Source organism: Haemaphysalis longicornis, unplaced genomic scaffold (assembly GCF_048455015.1).
Source record: "Haemaphysalis longicornis isolate Haplotype H1 unplaced genomic scaffold, Haemaphysalis longicornis Haplotype H1 scaffold_2, whole genome shotgun sequence".
NCBI classification, from domain to species: Eukaryota; Metazoa; Arthropoda; class Arachnida; order Ixodida; family Ixodidae; genus Haemaphysalis; species Haemaphysalis longicornis.
The window spans coordinates 130,803,571-130,821,484 of NW_027526295.1; the positions used below are offsets into that span (position 1 = coordinate 130,803,571).

At 53.1% G+C, this 17,914-nt stretch overlaps 1 protein-coding gene across 6 annotated transcripts in view; it reads right to left on the reverse strand.

The window, feature by feature from the left end:
* Window positions 1-1,113: 1,113 nt before the first annotated feature.
* LOC144169217 (G-protein coupled receptor Mth2-like) overlaps window positions 1,114-17,914 on the reverse strand; it is a 44,476-nt gene continuing 27,675 nt past the window's right edge. Inside the window, exons 1-3 of one of the 6 annotated variants that reach the window (XM_077698263.1) lie at window positions 12,562-13,192; window positions 5,159-6,184; window positions 1,114-4,230 (exon numbers count right to left, since the gene is read on the reverse strand). In XM_077698263.1, coding sequence (XP_077554389.1) covers window positions 3,939-4,230; window positions 5,159-6,102 — 1,236 coding nt within the window. In that variant the 5' untranslated portion in view covers window positions 6,103-6,184; window positions 12,562-13,192 and the 3' untranslated portion in view covers window positions 1,114-3,938. Of the gene's footprint in view, window positions 4,231-5,158; window positions 6,194-12,561; window positions 13,193-17,914 lie in introns of those variants that run through there. The other 5 variants (XM_077698260.1, XM_077698258.1, XM_077698259.1 and 2 more) reach the window with 5 other exon arrangements.

The following is a 17,914-nucleotide window of genomic DNA, read 5'->3' on the forward strand; positions in this document are numbered from 1 at the left end:
GCTGTGTTGTCAGCACTTAACGCTTGACTGTGACAGGAATGGGTGACCTTTGTGCCTAACCTTTACCGCACTTCTTTTAGCCAATGTCATGTGGAAATACAGTACACAAGTGTGTTCATGCAGGCGCATGAAAAAAGACTAGCGAAACTTTTTTTTTCTTGTATTGTAATGTAGGGATATACCGGTCACTTGCCTGTAGTTGAGGCTTTTGTGGACTGAGAGCAGAGGTGCTGCAATAGGGGATGAGAAGTTAGGAAGCAGTATCGCACGTTGGCATTCCCTGTCTTGTCTAAAATTCACTGTTAATTTAATTTCCGTTCTTGCGAATTAAATGCCACACTCGTTTCATTCCTTGCCTTTTTAAATGCTGCTGTTGTGGGTGCAAAATCGACACGTACAACTGGGCACTGCGTTTATGCAATTAGTACCTTGCGAGATTTTTTTTGTTTGTATGCACAATTCATAATACATTTGCAGTCAATTTGTTTTGGGCTGTTTGAAAATCTAATAGTTGGTAACTGATCATTGTCAACAAACACTGGTGGTCCTGGCAGCGAGGGATTGATATCTGGATTCTTCAACTGAGTATTTTAATCGTGCACTCATTGCTAGTAAATGGAACCATATTTCCTAAATTGACAGTGGTACCAACCAACGTACCAAATCACCAGTAAGCCGGATTCTAGGCTAACTGGAAGTCCATTTTCACCACTTGCCTCTCCTGTTTATTCTAAACTGAAACATGGAAGCTCCACATGCATTTTGTCCTTTCGGCAATCCGTTGTCACATTGCCTTCCTTTCAACCGTGCGGGAAAAATAAACAAGGGTCGCCCTGCAACTGTATGGGCGTCGAAGCTGATTTGCGGCGAGTGTGACGATGAGCGATGCCGTGAAAAGCATTTGCGTGATATCAGCTTGGGGACTCTCGCATTTGTCGTCTACTTCAGTGGGGCTTACTCTCGCTGATGTTTGGTTGACATTCCAATGCCAACTCACGTGGGATCTTGCGTGTGCTTAAAATGAAAGCCTTCAAACCTCTAAGCCTCCAAAACGGCATAAACCTCCAAATAAAGATTTGATGATGATACATCAAAATTATTACAAACAAAGCATTGGGCTCAGAAATAGGGTTCATCTGGTACAAGTCAAGAGCAAAACGAAAGACAGCCATTTTATTTCCTTCTGTTCAATGCACTTGTCGGCGCCCGCCGCTTGGTGCGCAGCGTTAGAGGCTATGAACTGCCCTGTCTCCCTGACAGCATCTCAAAAATGCTTTAAGGGACACCTACACACTTTGAATACTTATTAGGGAGCTCTGAGCTTTGCAAATAAGCTAGCAAAGACAAGTTGCACTGGTGTACTGCTAAATAACTTGTTGCAGGATTCAGCTTGAGGGGGCTTGGGAACGTCAGAAGCTCATAATATAATTGAACTAAAACAAAAACACTTTTCAATGCACTTGAGCTCAGAAGCTGCTGCCACTCCCAACAACAGTGTGAGTCCCACAGCTGCTGTCATATCAGGGATGCCACTCGAAACACCTCACCACCACTAAGAGTTAATTTGCGTGTTCGTGTTCACACAATTAAATAAAAACCACAATTTGCCTCCTCACGTGAATCTTGTTGCACCCTAGAGACCTCCCATAGTAACATTGGGCAGCACTGTAGATGCAGCTTTCCGAAAAATGCATTCCGTGGGTCTGCTTTGGTATTAAAAGCGCCTGTATAAGAGGCAAAATATGTAACATTTAGCCAGCTTTGGATAGTGCACGTCAGTTAACCAGGAGCTACCAGCACAAATGGAAATGGCGGAAGATCCGAAACAGTCTATTTTTATGTCAGGAGTCCTTGGTCCTCTCGCCTTAAAATTCTTTCGCTCGGTATTCTCAAGACAGTTCCCCACGTCAACAGCAAATACCTTTATTCATTAAAATGTCAGCGCATGCAAGGCTTGAAGTCCACCCGTGTGATTTCATGTAATGCCTGTAAAGCAGTCAATGCCGCACCAAAAATAAAGGAAGAGAAAAAAAAACCTTTGGCATGCACAAAGTGGCCTAAACTTCCGAAACAAAAAGAAGTAGCTGCACCTCGTGGCTGCCGTAAAGCTGGTAGCAGTGCAGTAGCGTTCAGGGGCAGGCAGGTTGGCTAGGGATTCCTCTGAGCAGAGGCAGAGATGGGGGATGGAGGTTGATGGAGGGGGTTTCAGCCTCTTTCATCCTCCTGTTCTAAACTCCTTGTGAGGTCACAAAAATACGCGGATGGACGCCCTGAGCCCGTAGTGCAGACTTCTGTCAATTTCGGATCAGTTGTGCTCAACCCAGGGTGTGTTGGACCTTTTATGGATTGGTCAAACCGGTAAGGACGCGCGAGAGGAGCCGCTGATGCTTAACGTTATCTAAGCAATGCTTGCACGTCGTGGAGTCTCTCGTGCACTTTGCAGCAGTAAATGAAAGATGAGGACAAGAAAACGACACCACGAATTCCAAGTTCCGACAGGATGTTTTGTGGAGGGGGAAAGGTCAACGTTCCCCACTGGATCGCACTGCACGTGTGCGCACTTCTCTTCCAAAACACAGGCTTAGAGCGACTCACATCACCCTCGTCCTATGTTTAGCGCTAGACGGCTCGGAACGAAGTACCAATAGGGCCAGAAGCCTTCCTGCACCGGTTTCAGGCACGTTTTTATGTCTCGCTTTCCTGCAAGGCCTCGTCGTCGTGCAGGAAAGCGAACACGGTGGCCTTGGTGGCAGCGTCTTGCATCGCAAAACTTTACACTGCACATACGGGGGCGAAGAAAGGAAACACACTGACAAACGTTTTTCCGTGTGATCCTTTCCTTTGCCCCCCTTTGTGTAGCGCATAGTTGCACGATGAGCCAACTCCATCTAGGCCGGTTCGCTGTAAAGTGCCTTCTAAATTATCCGCGTTGATTGATTCATTGTGGCATCCTCTTTGTACCGGGGTGATGACGTGCGTTATGTAACTGCGCAACAAAAACCAGTTTCCCGCATTCATTGATTTATTGAATGATTGTGGAAGCTTGTTTATACCGGGTTGATTACACGCGTCATCCTGCCGCCCAACAAATACCGAAGTTGGCTTTCCAGCATAGCTTGGGCTGTTGTGCGGGAAAGCCAACTACTATTTGTGTCGTGCGGAGAAGCCACGTACAAGTACGTGTCTCGCGGCAAAGCCAGCCCTCTGCACAACTGCCGAGGTGGCGCGAAGGGTGCGGTTACAGGGTATTCGTTGAAATGGAAGGGCGTCACGAACCCTAGATTTACCTTTTTGGACGCTGAAAGGTCCGCCTACGATCACGTATATACCACTGACTCGGATCGTCGAAAACCGCTGAATATAATATTTGTAATGGCACTACTGATTATTGATGCTTCATTCACGGCTTGCATAATTCGCTGCCTTATTTGTATGGTTAAAGCAGCTTTTTTGGAGGAACTAAAAGTACAGATAGCGACAAAACCTGCCCGACCGGGGGGTACCTGGCTGGCGCTGAATAGCAGAGGCAAGGTAGATTCTCACAGCATACTTAAATAGCGAAAACAACATTTTTCCACGCAACCACTCAAGTTCATTCATCACTGACAAACAGGCCTGCCGCTTTCGCTCAACGCAGCAAATCTGTACAGGTGAGCACACTCAGTATTCTCCTCACAAGATGATCAGCAGGCTTTAGTATTCTGATGAATAGCATGTTTTATAAATACGAGCACGTTTTAGTGGCAGTTCGATGGCATGGAAGAAAGAGAAGAAAAAAAAAAGCACCTAGCATCACCACCAGTGGGTTCGCCACTGCGCAGCACCTAAAAGATGTCCTCGTCGCTGAAATGCAGTAACGTTCTTCTCGCGCGTCACCATGGCTGTTCCGGGTGAACACTGCACGTTGCACATTTCACACACACCCACCCTGTTCCGGCCTATGGCTCCGCCGAGCTGAGCGCACAGTTCGAGATGGAGGCCAGCGTGCTGGAGGAGTACTTTTTGGACAGGGTGGGCTTTACTGTCCTCCGTCCGCAGCAGGTGAGTCGCTGGCGCAGCTGCGCCAGCGTCTTCCGCTTGAAGACGAAGATGAAGAACAGGTAGATGCCGTGCAGCGAGTTGAGCATGCCGGCCAGGCCGTAGAGCCGGTAGTAGCCCGTGATCCAGGGGATGAACTCAAACACCCAGATGACGCCCATCACCACCGACAGCTTCACGTACAGGTAGAACCTGTGGGGGAGATGAGTGAGCGACGGTCAGATGCTTTCGGCAAGGCATGCTCACATCGCAGTAGATGTACACAACCATTTCTGGGTGATCTCACCTTTGCAGTTCTAATTACCGATGTGAACAATAACAACACTTCCTGGCATGGCTTGCATTTTGGGGGTGGCGCCGGCGTTTCTTTTTCGTGATATATTGGCTGATATCATTTTCAACTTTAACAGTGTTTCAGTGACGTTGCTCGCGAAGATGCCGATATAGTTGGGTTGCTGCTGATATGAAGCCTACAGTTACAAGTGATAATACTTGTTCTTTTAATTGTGAATACCGAGTTCAAACCACTCAGGTCAAAATCATTAACAGCCCTTTTAATACTGACAAAAGTCAGTCCAGCTAACAAAATTTTGCTGTTGCAAACAGATGCTGATCGACTGAAACTGTTTAGCACCATAGAAAGGTCAGGCCATGCGGCCTTGTCCGGTGTCCTGCTGTGGACCTCAATGTTTGCTACATCACACTGTTCCACTCTTAGATGAAAACACTGCACTGTTGTTGACACTAAAGTACATTTGAGGCAGTTGTGTGCAGACCAAGAACATAAAAGCTGAGTACTTATCACGAAAGGATTTCAGTACTGAGGTCGAGTTTCCTGTGTGCCAAGAAATACAGCCAAAGTGACCTTTCTCCGCCTAATAAAATGAAATGAGGGAGGGGGAGGGGTATCCCAAAGTGCGAGGCCTAAGACGCTGAAGGAAAGCCTCAAGCTCGGAAAGACGCATGCATCTCCTGTCGGCTGCGTGGGAGCGGTGAGTGGCGTGATTGCCGTGCAACAGAGCCCGAGGTCAGGGCCTTGGCGCCGCAACAGCTGATCCACCACATGCTCCTCTGCTGGCCCCCTATCCCCTGCGGACAAAGCAGGCGTGCACACACTCACATCTTCTTGTGCTGCTTGGCCTGCAGCGTGACCCTCTGCGCGTACTTTGCGCGGTACAGGGCCCACGCGGTGAGCCCGAAGATGACCACGTTGCAGAGCAGGATGATGCCCACGGGCAGGTTGAAGTAGAGCGCGTAGGCGAGCTGTCCGCTGAGCCAGCAGCGCACCTCGCCGAAGCGCGGCCGGTACGCCTCGGGCACCAGCTCGCTGAAGTGCAGCACGAAGGCCGGCACGGACACGGCCGCCGTGGCCGTCCACGCGTACACCGCGTACTGCCAGTAGTGGTCCTCGCGCAGCCGCGGGTTGCCGAGCGGCCGCAGCGTCACGATGGCCTGCCACACGTCGAAGGCCATCACGTTGGTCCAGAAGAAGACGGCCAGGAAGGACGTGTGCTGCACCACGGCCACGGCCAGGCACAGCCGCGGCGGCAGCACGGCGCGCATGGTGAAGTCCACGATGAGGCCCACGTACAGCACGATGAAGCAGCCCGAGAGCGAGAGCAGGTTCTTGCCGTGCGTGCTGCGCAGCTCGGGCAGCACGCAGTAGGCGGCGCAGATGAGCGCCAGGAACATGAGCGACAGCGCCATGGCCACGGCCAGGTACGGGTAGAGGGCGCTCAGGCCGTGGTCGTAGTACGAGCCCCCGGCCGCGCGGCTGGCGTTGCTCACGCGCACCGCGTAGTCCTCGTCGCCGCCGCCGCTCGAGTTGCCCAGCAGCGCGAGCCACGAGTGGTTGTTCTGCAGCAGCTGCAGCACGGGGTTGCGCGCCAGGTACGCGTTGAGCGGGCTCGTGCCGCCCACCCCGCCGGCCGCCTGCAGCTGGTCGTCGCTGGGCAGCGAGACGCGCGCGGCGCGCAGCAGGCTGCGGGCCTCGGGCGTGACGTTCTGGAAGCGGCGCTGCACCCAGTTCAGGTAGATGCTGTCCAGGAACATGCTGATGGCCATGCGCCTGCTCGGCCGGCCGGCACCGGCCGCATCCGGCCGACCCCGAAGGAGGGGGCTGCGCGCGGGCCCCCCCGCTCGGCTGCTGCTGCTGCTGCGGCAAGGAACGGAGAAGGAATCGTCGGCACTTGTAACACCATCAAGGCAACAACTTCGCCTCGTTGCTGTATACAGCATGGCAATGGTACTGTTACACCCATCTGTGCTCAACCGGGGTTATATGAAGGGAAAAAAAAAGAACTTGCGCCTGCTTCTGCCAAGAAAAGCGAGTGGTTACTCTCATCATTACGCCCTTGTATATTAAGTATACAGTGTCGGTCAGAATTGGTTGGGCTGAAATCGTCGCGGCTTTCCACGAACGTTTTTTTGCGCTTACCTCCTCCGAGGTGTGCTGCTAAAAAGATGGCGTGAGGTGAGAGGACTAGTCTTTCCACGCACAAGGCCCCCCGTGGCTTTAATTATATAAACGAGGCTGCACATTTGAGTTGGGGTACCCTCGCACCTCGGCCAACTCACGGCGGGGTCTGGGCGAGGGATGCGATCGCAGTGTCAGCTGTTTCTAGCGGCCGCCGATCTACAGCGCACACTGCGTGGCGGACAGTTCAAGGGCGCCACCTTCCGCGAAGCTCCGGTGGCGGGGGAGCATCGGGCGGCCGTGCTTCGCCAGAAGCCGTTCCTTAACGGGCGGCAGTTGTCACGGGTTCGGGGTGCGTAAGCCGCGGTATTTAGTTTCACCCGCGCACTCTTTATGGAGGCGACCCCTTCAGTGACCGCTTTACGTTCGTTGATTTTAGAGGAAGGATCGGGCAACGCCCGTCTGATGAAGTTTCCATTCGGCGCCGTCCGGACGGGCGCCGGCCGTGCGGGCGTTCTCGTTTGTGCTGACAACTGGCGTTTACGGGCGTCGCCCGCGCGTCACGACGCTGCTTCCCCGACTGCAGGCTGGAGTGCCGCGTTCTGAATGAGATAATAATCTGCTTGGCAGCCGTGGGTCGACCACCCGGAGCTCTTTCCCAGGTCTTAGTAGCAGAGAGGGGCAACCGCCCGCGGTCCACGCACTCCCGTTCCACGACCGTGCCTCGTCCTGGCTGGTTTGTGGCTGTTTACCAGTCCAGACAGCACAACGATTGGCAGGATTGAGAGTCTCGTTGTGTACAAGCTTCGAACTGCGCATTTTCGAGCCCGGGGCGCGCATTGTTTTAATGCAACACGGTGAGACACTGTGAAACTACGGCGGCGATTCTGGAAGCCCGCGTTCGTCGTCTGTGACGTTCTCCCAGCAAGGAACATCGCCTTACACAAGAGAATGCGTACTAGCGGTGTCTGGGCTGCTTTGACCCGATCACCGCGCCAGCCGCGCTGTGTTGTGTGCGGACGACGTGCCTGCCGGCCACAGGTGTAGGCGCCAAAACGCCGCACGCGGGTCTCGCGTGGCGTGTGAGGCGCCTGCGGCCAAGGAATTACCCAGGCTTTCTTTCTTGGGTCGCCGACACGTGTTGGCTTTCTTCCGACACGTGTCGCATTCCTTACCCGCTGCAGGCACTTACGCGACCTTTGCTCAGTGCCTCGTTACGTGGCTTGTTTCCTTGCCGCGCGCAATGGGCCCTCAGAACGCGCGGCATCTCCCCCTGCGGCGGCGATCAGCTGCCTCGCCCCGCTTGAGGGCTCATCGTACGTCGATCTCCCTCGCTAGCGTCCGCGCAGATTGGTTCGGCCCCTGTCCGTACTCGGGCAGCCAACCGTCCCGAGCATGCCGTGCACCGTATCGCTTCGGCACGCGTAGACATGGGACGAGGAAAGTGCGTGCTTTTCCTCCGACCGTGTCATTGACTATCCATAAGAACACAGGCGGTTTGGTGAAGCGTGTCGAACGCTCCTCCGCACGATTTGTCTGCCGGAAGCGCGGTGTCCCTCGTCCCAGCTTTTGCGCTCGGTTGAATCATCTGATATCCTTCGTGTACGTGTCCAGAGCAGGCCCAGCAGGCCGAACCCGTCGTCTGCCGAGTGGTTTTGCGTCCTTTGGTTACTGACGTCACGTGCGGTGCATGCGCAGCACTCGCCAAGCTCAGGGCGTCGGGTGTAAGGCTCGAGTGGCTGCAAACATGGGCTGTGCGCTCAGAGCTTAATTCGCGCAGTCGGAGGCATGTCGTTCGCCACTATATGCGCGTACGACACTCGTTACGGATTTTATATGCGGCGCAATTTTGTGAAATGTATATATAGTGACACGGATTTCCCGGAGCAGCTTGCGTCAATTGGGCCGTTTAGATCCGTGGCCAGCAAGTGGTTGCGCCTTGTTCTTGCAACGCTGCTGTATATATACATATATACGTCCGCCCAGTGTCCTCCGTTTCGCTGGCGTGTCGTTCTCGCGAGAACCGGGGCGATTCCGTTGGGAAGAGGGGTCTGCGGAATCACGCAGCTGACGCAACTGCTTCCACGAAGGCGCGCAACTCGACTGTCGTCGTAGTGTGATTCAATGACGTCATCATCATTACCGCGAGCGCGTCAGCTGGGGGCCCCGGGATTGCGCGCGATTAACCCTGTCCGCGCGTCGCTGTAGCTCGGCTAAAGTGACCTAAAAGAGGTCTCTTCTACGTCGCCGTAGCTCGGCTGGGTGCAGAACGATGCTGTCGCGATGCCTCGCGTGCAAGTCCCGCCCTCCGCTCCAACGGTCGTCGCCTGTGGACCAGTTGGCGCGACCTTGCGCCAGCGCGCATCATCACAATACCAGCCGGCGACAAGCCATTGTGCGCCCAGGCCCTGTTTTTCCGCCGACACTTATGTGGAAGCTCGAGGAAGGAGGCCGTGGCGGACAGCGCTAGTTCGACGAAGATGGGCGCGGAAAACGTAGGCGCCGCGTGGAAAACTACGCGGCAGTTTGCTGCGCGTCTCCTTTTTTGCTCTCGCTTCGCACGCAGAAGGGGGGGGGGCGGCGAATTCGAGCACTCTGCTTCAACCGGCCGTCGTGGACTTCTACCCGCTACTTCTCTTCAGAATTCTATAGCGTTGCTTCGGGGACTGCGCAGGGCGACGTGTCCTGGAGCAATCCTGGAGTACGTACGGGCGTCGTCTTTTGTTCCTCCTCCTTGCGACAACAAGGAGGGACAAAGGACACCTGTGCGGATGATGTGAGGCAGGGCAACGAGTTTTGCCCGAGGAACGGTCGTAGCGAGACGCCGCAGAGTGCCGGTAAATGGCTCCATTTGCCGCAAACAAATGCCGATGTCCATACGGGGATCGCGTGCGTGGCAGGATCAGTGGCCCAGTTGTGGGCGGATTGCTCTGCTCTATCGATCGCGCTCGGTTCTCGCTTGGGGATCACAAGGGGCTAGCTAGCCTTCACATCGAGCTCATCCTGACCAAATTGTGTTACGAGCGCTGTGGGCTTCATGTGGGGCCAGAAATGTATGCATCACAGCTATATAGTGTATACCTCACAGATAAGCATTGGTCGGACGTCCGGAGGCGTAGGCCGCAAACTTGTCAGTTGGCAGCCTACTGTACCTCCAGGATTAATTAGAGGACCACAACTGCGCTCAAAACCATCAGTAGAGAAAAAATTCTATTTTTTTTTTCACAAATGATCCTTCCCCCACACACACACGCACACACAAAAAGAGAGGCCGAAATGCTTAGAAGAGGTTTTCTCGAGAACAACAAACTGGACAAGCTCTGCGGTGACTGTCTTCGTCAGAGACAAGTGAGCACTTCCACTGTTACATATGTGGCGAAAGGAAAGCACGCTGCTTAAGACTGCAAAAATTGTGGGGGCAGTATCTAATCCTGATTTATGGAAGCTCGTGGCGAGGTTCCACATGTCATCACTTTGGTACGCTGATGACGCTATAAAACTAATCGATCAGTCAATCGATGTACACGTGACGTATGATCATGACGCGTTGATGTTTGGAATTAACGCACGAAAAAAGGAGGATGGCAGGGGAGATTCAAACCCGCTTACATACCCAGAAAAACCTCGTGCCTAAAAAGTCCGACCATGTCCCCAGGGTACGGTTGCTCAGCGTAACGAGGAAAAAAAAAAAAAAAAAAGACAGGTCCGTCCGCGCTTGAATTAAACTGTACAGAGGTCGAGCAAAAGCATCCGTTCGTGGTCAACTTTCTGCTTCATTCGAACCATGCTTAACATTGAAGCTTTGTGTATACGAACCACTGTTGTTACCTTTCGAAGCTTGGCTATGAGACGCGTCGTAGTGGACACATGTAGGCACTTAAACCATTTGGCGACCGTGAGAACTGTTCAGTATGACTGTTCCCGGAACGTTCTTTTCAGTAAATATGGACGCTGTTTGGTGTCACATTCGGAAGACGTAGACGACACGATCAGGGCTGTGGCTTCTTGTAAGCGTTTTCGTTTACCGATCAGATCTTTGTGTCCTGGCGCGGTACACCGACGGATTTAGCGTAGAAGGAGGCGAGGAGGCCGTTGTGTTGCTTCCTCCCTCTCGGCCTAACCTTGTTCCCGCGTGATAATTCGAAACTTGGGCCTACTTTCCGTCCTCATCCGGGTTTCCCGCGCTGTTTACGCTTTTGAAGGCCACGTACGAACCAAGCTTTCCCCGCCCTGCTTTCCGATGACTAAGCTTGATATCAAGAGACGCAGCGGGGATTTTAACTCTGAAAAGTTACAAGAAATTCCTTCGAGAATTCATCAACACCCTGCGGTTCAACTTCACCACAATTCACCCGATTGTCACATCCATGCAGCCAGCAACGATGTCGAACGTGTACGACTCGACTCACAAGTTCGATCCGAGCTGCGGCATAGCTCAATGCTAGCGTAACGTTCCGAACTGAGCAGTGCCGCAGGGCAAGTCACATTTTGGATTCAAATAGCGCGCACGTTGCTGTCATTCGCCGAATCCGCTTGGCCGGCGGCGTCGATAGGTCAATCGAGTGCAGTGCGGGGAAGCTTAAAACCATGGCATTGTCTTGGAGTTAAGGTATGCAATCGAGCTCTTTTGAGGTTTGCAACATTCCCAGCTTAGCCCTAGACGGCTACACTAAGTGTAGCAGCCAAAGGAGATGTAATTTCCACAGTATGGCTGTCGCGTAGAGTAAATTGGCGTCTCTTTTGCGATCAGTGAGCAGCATTTTCAAACTACGATTGTAGGTACTTGTATAACCCAACCAGCCAAACGAAATTTCGCACTGGTAGTTTGGTTTAACGTCTTCGCGTTACAGCGATAGTTTCAACCGCTTTCTGCAACCGTATACGAAAACTGATTGATTGAAGGGTTTAACGCGCCGACGCAACGCAGGCGATGAGGCGCGCCGTAGTGGAAGGCTCCGGATTAATTTTGACCACCTGGGGATCTTTCACGTGCGCCGAAATCTCGTACACGGGCGTTTTTGCTTTTCGGCTCCAACAGAAAAGCGGCCGCCGCGGCCGGGAATCGAACCCGCGACCTCGTGCTCAGCAGCGCAGCACCTTAGCCACTGAGCCACCGTATACGAAAACTAAATAAAACCACACATTACGTGTTGAAAATAGCACCGAAAACAAAAGTGCAAATTTACAGATTCTTGCGTATCGGTTGCTTGCGAGAATTTTTGCACTGAATGTGCCCGAGGTTTCCAACGCAATGAAAAAAGCTGGCACGCGTGTTCTTTTCCTCACTCGAGCGTAGGGCGATTTGGTAGGGGTGTTATACTCTTCGCTTGTAGTTGGCACACAGAAGTCTCATCGCGAGCTCGCAAAAAAAAAAAAAAAAATGCAAAGCTGAAACACTTGCGGGGCTTCGCCAAGCAATGCTTCGCGCATCAAACGAACAGCAATAACAAAAAACTACAACCCTGGCCTTGGAAAACAATTATCTCCGCTAGTTTATCCGCTTGTCCCTAACGCGCGCGCTTTTGCTGTGGCCCGAACGAGCGTGTACCCGGGTGCGTGGTTTAGCGAAGAGTACACGCCTGACGAGTCAGAAGCGAGAGAGGTCGAGTGCACTTTTGGCCTGCCAATGTTGGTGAATTGTGCCACCCGCGTCGTGAACGGAATAATCGGGAAGAGTCGGTCGACCGTTTTCCAGCTATTCCGCAAGAAAGACCTTGCGGGACAGAGCTGTGTCTCCGCAACTTCCACCGGAGTATAAAAGACCGTAGGTCCAGGGAAGCTCGTCAAAGAGGGACATAGCGCAAAATCGCGTCGCCCCATTGGTTTTCGCCGCGTGACAACACCTCAAGAACCGATCACTTAAACCGTGGCTGCACCGCTAACCCCTCTCGATAGGCTGATGCAGCGATGACTGCAAGAAGGTTGGAAGGCTGCGGTGTGCGTGTCCAGCGGTGTGTACGAGCGAGCGACAAGACCGTTGTCAACGGCTGTAAGGCAGCGTCCGCACAGACTTCCGTAGAACAATCCCGGGGTGGTGTGCGAGTCGGAACACTGCACGGGGCGTGCCGAATGTGGTTTCCGCGCATTTTTCGTCGCTGTCCGCTCACCTGTTTGCTGGAGGACTCGGGACCAGTCAGTATCCAGAGGCACGCCGGCTGCGAGCAGCGTGTTTTGTTTGTCCGGCGTTGTAGCGCAATCGTCACACACACATACACAAACACGCACACGGCGGCGAGTAGGGAGCGAACGAAGAAAGCGGGGCCGTGCGCGTTACATGCTGTCCTCTTCTCGGTGGGTCCTCGGCGGCGTCTTTGGCCTCCGGTGCTTCGGCGGTCGTCCGCGCTGGTCTGCGCGGAAGAACTGGCCGGCCGCGACGAGGAGGCAACCTTGGCGCGTTCCCGCTCGCTCTCGTCCCGTCCGTCTCCCCCCCAGCGGCGACGTGGCCGGCGGCAACGGGCGCTGCCGCAGCGTCGTCGCCCTGTAGCGGTATGCCCACTCTGGGAAGACCCCTCCCCCCTTTCCGAAAGCTGAGTTGCAGGGGTGCGGGCACCCTGCCTCTCTTCTGCGACTCCGGACGGTCATCACTGCCAGCTCAAGACGCGTCGCCCGGTGGGAGGCTCACTCCGGAAAGTCGACTTAACGCGGCCAGGAACATTTTTGGGCAACGTTCGCCGGCTTGCACGAATGGTGCTCGTCTGACCCTATTGCTAAGGCTGAATTCACAAGTTGTGCGCAGCTCTTTTTCTCAGCGTTCGCGCTAGCTCTTTACTTGCGGGGGACCGAAGACTCTATCACTTCTTGGCACTGGGCCGTATTGCAGTGAACGAGAGCTGTAACGGTATCGCTGGAACAAAAAAAAAAAAAAAAAAAAAAACGATCAGTGGGCGCAATTTCCAATCGCTGAATCTTGCGACTATGAAGCTTGTCGATGTCTCAGCATTTAGTGTCAAGGTGCTGGTGTGCCTTAGGAAGAACAAGATTCGCGCGCCTGATGTCAACTGGTTGCCGATGATATATGGATACGCTCTGCGTGCGTATGTTAACGTGCTGACCGAGCAGATCTGGAAATGCTGCGCCCCGCTAAAAAGGCGCTCAGCGGTGTTGCCGTCAGCATAATTTGGCGGAATGTTGCTGAATCTGCGAATGGCGCACCCGCGCCGTTTAATTAACCCGTCACGCGAACGTATCCGCGGCGGCGGTCCGGAGGTCCCGGCTTGTTGCTGAGTGACAGATGCGTGCGAAGCCACGGGGAGATAAGTGGCTTCGTTCGGCGACGTTTCGGCACGCCTTTCTCCAGCGCGCATTCCTTGGGCGGGGGGGTATTACGCGGCGACGGGCGTGATGCAATTTGCACAACACTACTGGTGCTGCCGGTGCAAGGACCCTCGCGAGGAAGGGAGCGAGAGGAGGAAGGAGCGGCGGCGATCTGACCGAGAGTGATCGCCGCGAGCGGCCGACAGCTCGTGTGTGGGAATGCGGCGGCTACCGGTCGCGAGGGGCTTTTCTTTGCTTTCTCTCTTTTCGCCTCAGACCAAAGCCGGATAAATTGGTGCTGTCCATCTGGGAAAAAGCGGGTCGCGTTCGGAATGCGATAGTGGTTACCGGCACTGTAGTTCGTGCGCCCTCGTCTGCCTCCGATTTGGAGTCGATGGTCAGCGGAAATTGACCCCGTTTTCGGGGATTAGAGTTGGGGCTGGGGCGCGCCGTGCCATCGTCGTCGCGACTGCAGGGTTGCGTGGCCCGATCAGAGGGCCCGCCGGCCCCCCCTCTGGGTGTGGTTTTGCATCGCCTGTTGCTTGGCGCGTGTTCGCCGCCGAACTCGTATAAGGAAAACGTGTATTTTGCGTGCAAAATATGCATGCGTAGCGGCTGGGTGCCAGCTAGCACGAAGGGGCTAGCCAGAACAGTCTGGACAGTGAGCTATGGGAGCGAGCGTTGGAGGTGACCCGGAGCAGGGTTTGTGGAAAGTTTGCGGGAGCGTTCTGTTCGCAGAGCGATCAATCATTGAGCGGAAGAGGGAGGAGAAGTTGCGCTGTTTATGACCATGCGAGCGCTGTTTATGATCACTGCAGGACGAGGACGTCTCGTATGACCCACTGTTCATTGCTTCGGAGTGGTTGCCGCGAAAGCACCCCAGCCCACAATAGAGAGTCATAGCTGAGCGGAGAACCGGTCCCGGCACACCTGCGCATGCGCGGAACCGGTTCTGCCTCCTATGCGTACGCGCAATAGCGCTGGTCTTCTACCAGGTACTGTACCGGATCGGTTGTCCGCTCTGCTATAACTCTAATAATTCTACACCAGATTTCTCGGTCGTGTTTTCCATCAGCGTTCGAAATTCGTCCAAGATGGTAAAATTTACCCTCCTGTTCTAGTATTTCATTACTGATGCCAGGCAGGAGGCTTTCCGCGTGTCTGTTTCCTTTCCATTACCAGTCTGCATTACTAATAGCTCGCGCCATGGCTGGCCTCTTGCGGCGCAGTGCACGCAGAAAGCCTGAAAGAGAGCAGTTAGATGGCGTGAATGTTATCCATTGTTATCGCCTTTCCTACCATTCCAACCAGTTGCCTGGGTTGTTCACAATATAGAGTGTCACTTTATGGTTAGCTATTCGATGGGTCTGGTCTTCAAAAGACATACAACCGATTTTCGTCGAGTATATACTTTCTAGCCCAAATGAGCATCCCTTAAAACACCTTAACGCGAAACGGTTTTGCTGATAGCGCCCTAGAACTTTTTCAATCGAATTTTTTAGATCCACGAGGCGTACGTGTCCTCCCAAAAAGGCTGGAAACCGTGGCATACGGTAGCGCGGCAGCGTAATTTTTTGTCTGTATGCGAGATGAAAAGCGATATTAAAAAAAAAATTCCCAGCTAAAAAAACTGAAATTGTAAGCTTGCTTATTCTTTCGTGTTTTTTTTTTTTTTTTCTCACCAGAAGCATCCAGCTACATATACTCTAATTTGCACGAAGGCGCTTTTGGTGGGATGGACGAGAGGTAGAATGCTGGCTTTATGCTGTGGAGGTCGGCAGTTCGATTCTCTCCCGGCGCCCTGGCTTCCCCTCCCCTTTTTGGGCTGCCGTTGGCGTTTTTGGAAACTGAAAACAAATATTTCGATAGAAGGAACGCCCGTGACTCAAGCAGAATCGTGGAACAACGTGCAACACAAGCAGGAGGCACCTTCGCTGTGTCTGTAACGTTGCTGTTGATTCTTGACATGGAGGTTCAGTTAGCCTCACTGAGAGCAACCCAGCGGCGGCGGGTGGCGTGTCTCAAAATTTCAAAAGAATATTTAAATACATATACAACTTAAGCTTATACAAACACTTGTGTTAAAATGTTTTCAACAAGTGAATAAGCGTTTCAGCAGTTTCAGTGGCTGCAAGGTTTGCATGTCACGTGACCAGGACACGTAATCTAGTGTCACGTTTGTACACTATACGAATTGTTACCTTTGAGATTTCGGAAAGTTTAGTGCCAAATTAAAATTATTTCCTCCAATTTTTTTATAAATTGCTTGCGGTTACCGGGCTTTCATTCGAGCTAGAGAACATATACTCCACAAAAATCGGTTGCCCGTCCCTTTAAAAGTGTCCGTTCAAAACGAAAATACTCTATGGGGATGGGCCATAGACTCACATGCGCACGTGTGTGAGCCAGATGTCCTTCCAGGTATTTCTGGTCAGTTACTAGTCGATCTCACGTGTAGATGTTTGTCGATACCCGTATGGATATAAATCCCCCGTGTGGGCGCGCCTGAACCAGCAACGGCTCTTTTTAGGTTACGGGGAAATCTACAAGTCGTGGCGAATTGCTATTCCCCTCTCGGGGCCTTGAAATTGAACCTTAAAGCTATAATAGAAGATCCACATTTGTACCTTGTTATCGGCGAAAGTGGCGGGGTGGTTTCCATTCCCACCCCGAGAGTGGGAAGGCCCGAGTTCGACCCCCGTTGATATCCTGACTTAAAAACTGACAAAAACATTTTGCTTTCCTCATCTGTGCTCTGCGACACATGCGCAGTGACTCAGGCGACGACCGTGCGCCAAGACAGTGGCGATGCATGCGTATGCATACATGGTGACGTGACAAACACGCTGAGCAGAGGGAGAACCCTTTTCTGTCGCTGTAAAAAAAAAAAAAAGTAAATGATTTGAATGCGTGTGCAGTGGTAGAAAACCGCTGCGGCAAATGCGAGGGCTAACGCTGATGTTATCACTTTATTGCATGCCGCGACGCCCGTGTAAGTTCGCAAAGAATGCCCCGTTTTGTTAGTGTGAGTGCATTTCTGAACCGTAGGAAGTTTGAGACGTGAGCCGACGCTTGTTTTGGTATCTTATCGGGGCTGCGCGGGGGCACAGTGTTCGAATTGAGTTCTATCGAGTAAGTTTTCTCCCGAGGCTTGCTTTCTTCCTTTTCTCGGAATGTTCGGAAGTGTTCGGTCGGTGTTGTGTTGGTGTCTTCAAACTTTTAGTTCCGCCTGAAGTAGCTTATTTTTTCCCCTCGTCGAAAAGTTCTTTCTTTGCCCCTGGCACACGGGCCGTTCCAATCCTGTTGACCGTACAGCTTGCAGCTTAAAAGCAACCTGAGTCCTAACTGCAAACAATCGAGCTAGCCCGACAGTGCCTGCAGACTGTAGAGTATTTGATGTCGTAGCCGAAGCAAGAGCATCGACTTCAGCCCCGTACATGAATTACTTTTCCGTCCGTTTTGGTGTCGGAGATTGCTTGTAACGTGACCTATTGCTTGTCGACAGCCAATTGAACTCAGTTTGCAGCCTTCTGGAAGCGAGAAATGCTATTCGAGTCGGCCACCAACCGCAAATCGACCCGTTGGTTCTGTATGCCGCCTTGGCTTGCTACAGGAGCAAGATATGGGAGATGGTGTGTGAGGTTGGAGCGGCCGACAGGACGCGGAGAACCGAACGGCAGGGCTGGACTGCAGCCAGACTCCGCGGTCCTCGCGGAAGGACCGCGTTCGTCGTCGGCAGTGACTAGAGTGTTTGCGCCTCGCGTTCTGTTTCGTCAGAAGCCCTGTTTGCCTTCTTTCCGAGAGGACAACGCAGCGTCGCACACAAGGGAGCCTTTGGCAAACGCCGGAGCCTGTCGCGCGCTCGCGCCTGCAGGAATCTTGAAGGAAGTGCAGGCTCCCGAAGCGCGCAGAGTATACGTGTGTGCACGCGTGCACGCGAGCGAGCGGACTGGCGGGGGGCTTGGTGCAAGCAAGCATGCCGGGCCTTAACCAGCTTATCATATATCCTGGAACGTTGTATGCGAGCTTCCTGACTCTTTCATTCACCTCTTGACGTGGCCCCGTCGCGCTTTGCGGGCATCTTGATGCGTGCCGAATTCGGGGGGTCGAGAAGTTCCGCACGATCTCGTTGCGCAGCCGTGAAGGAAGCAAGCGTCAGGAAGGACCACGTGAACCGGTGGTCTTCGCTATGCACTCCATCGCGAA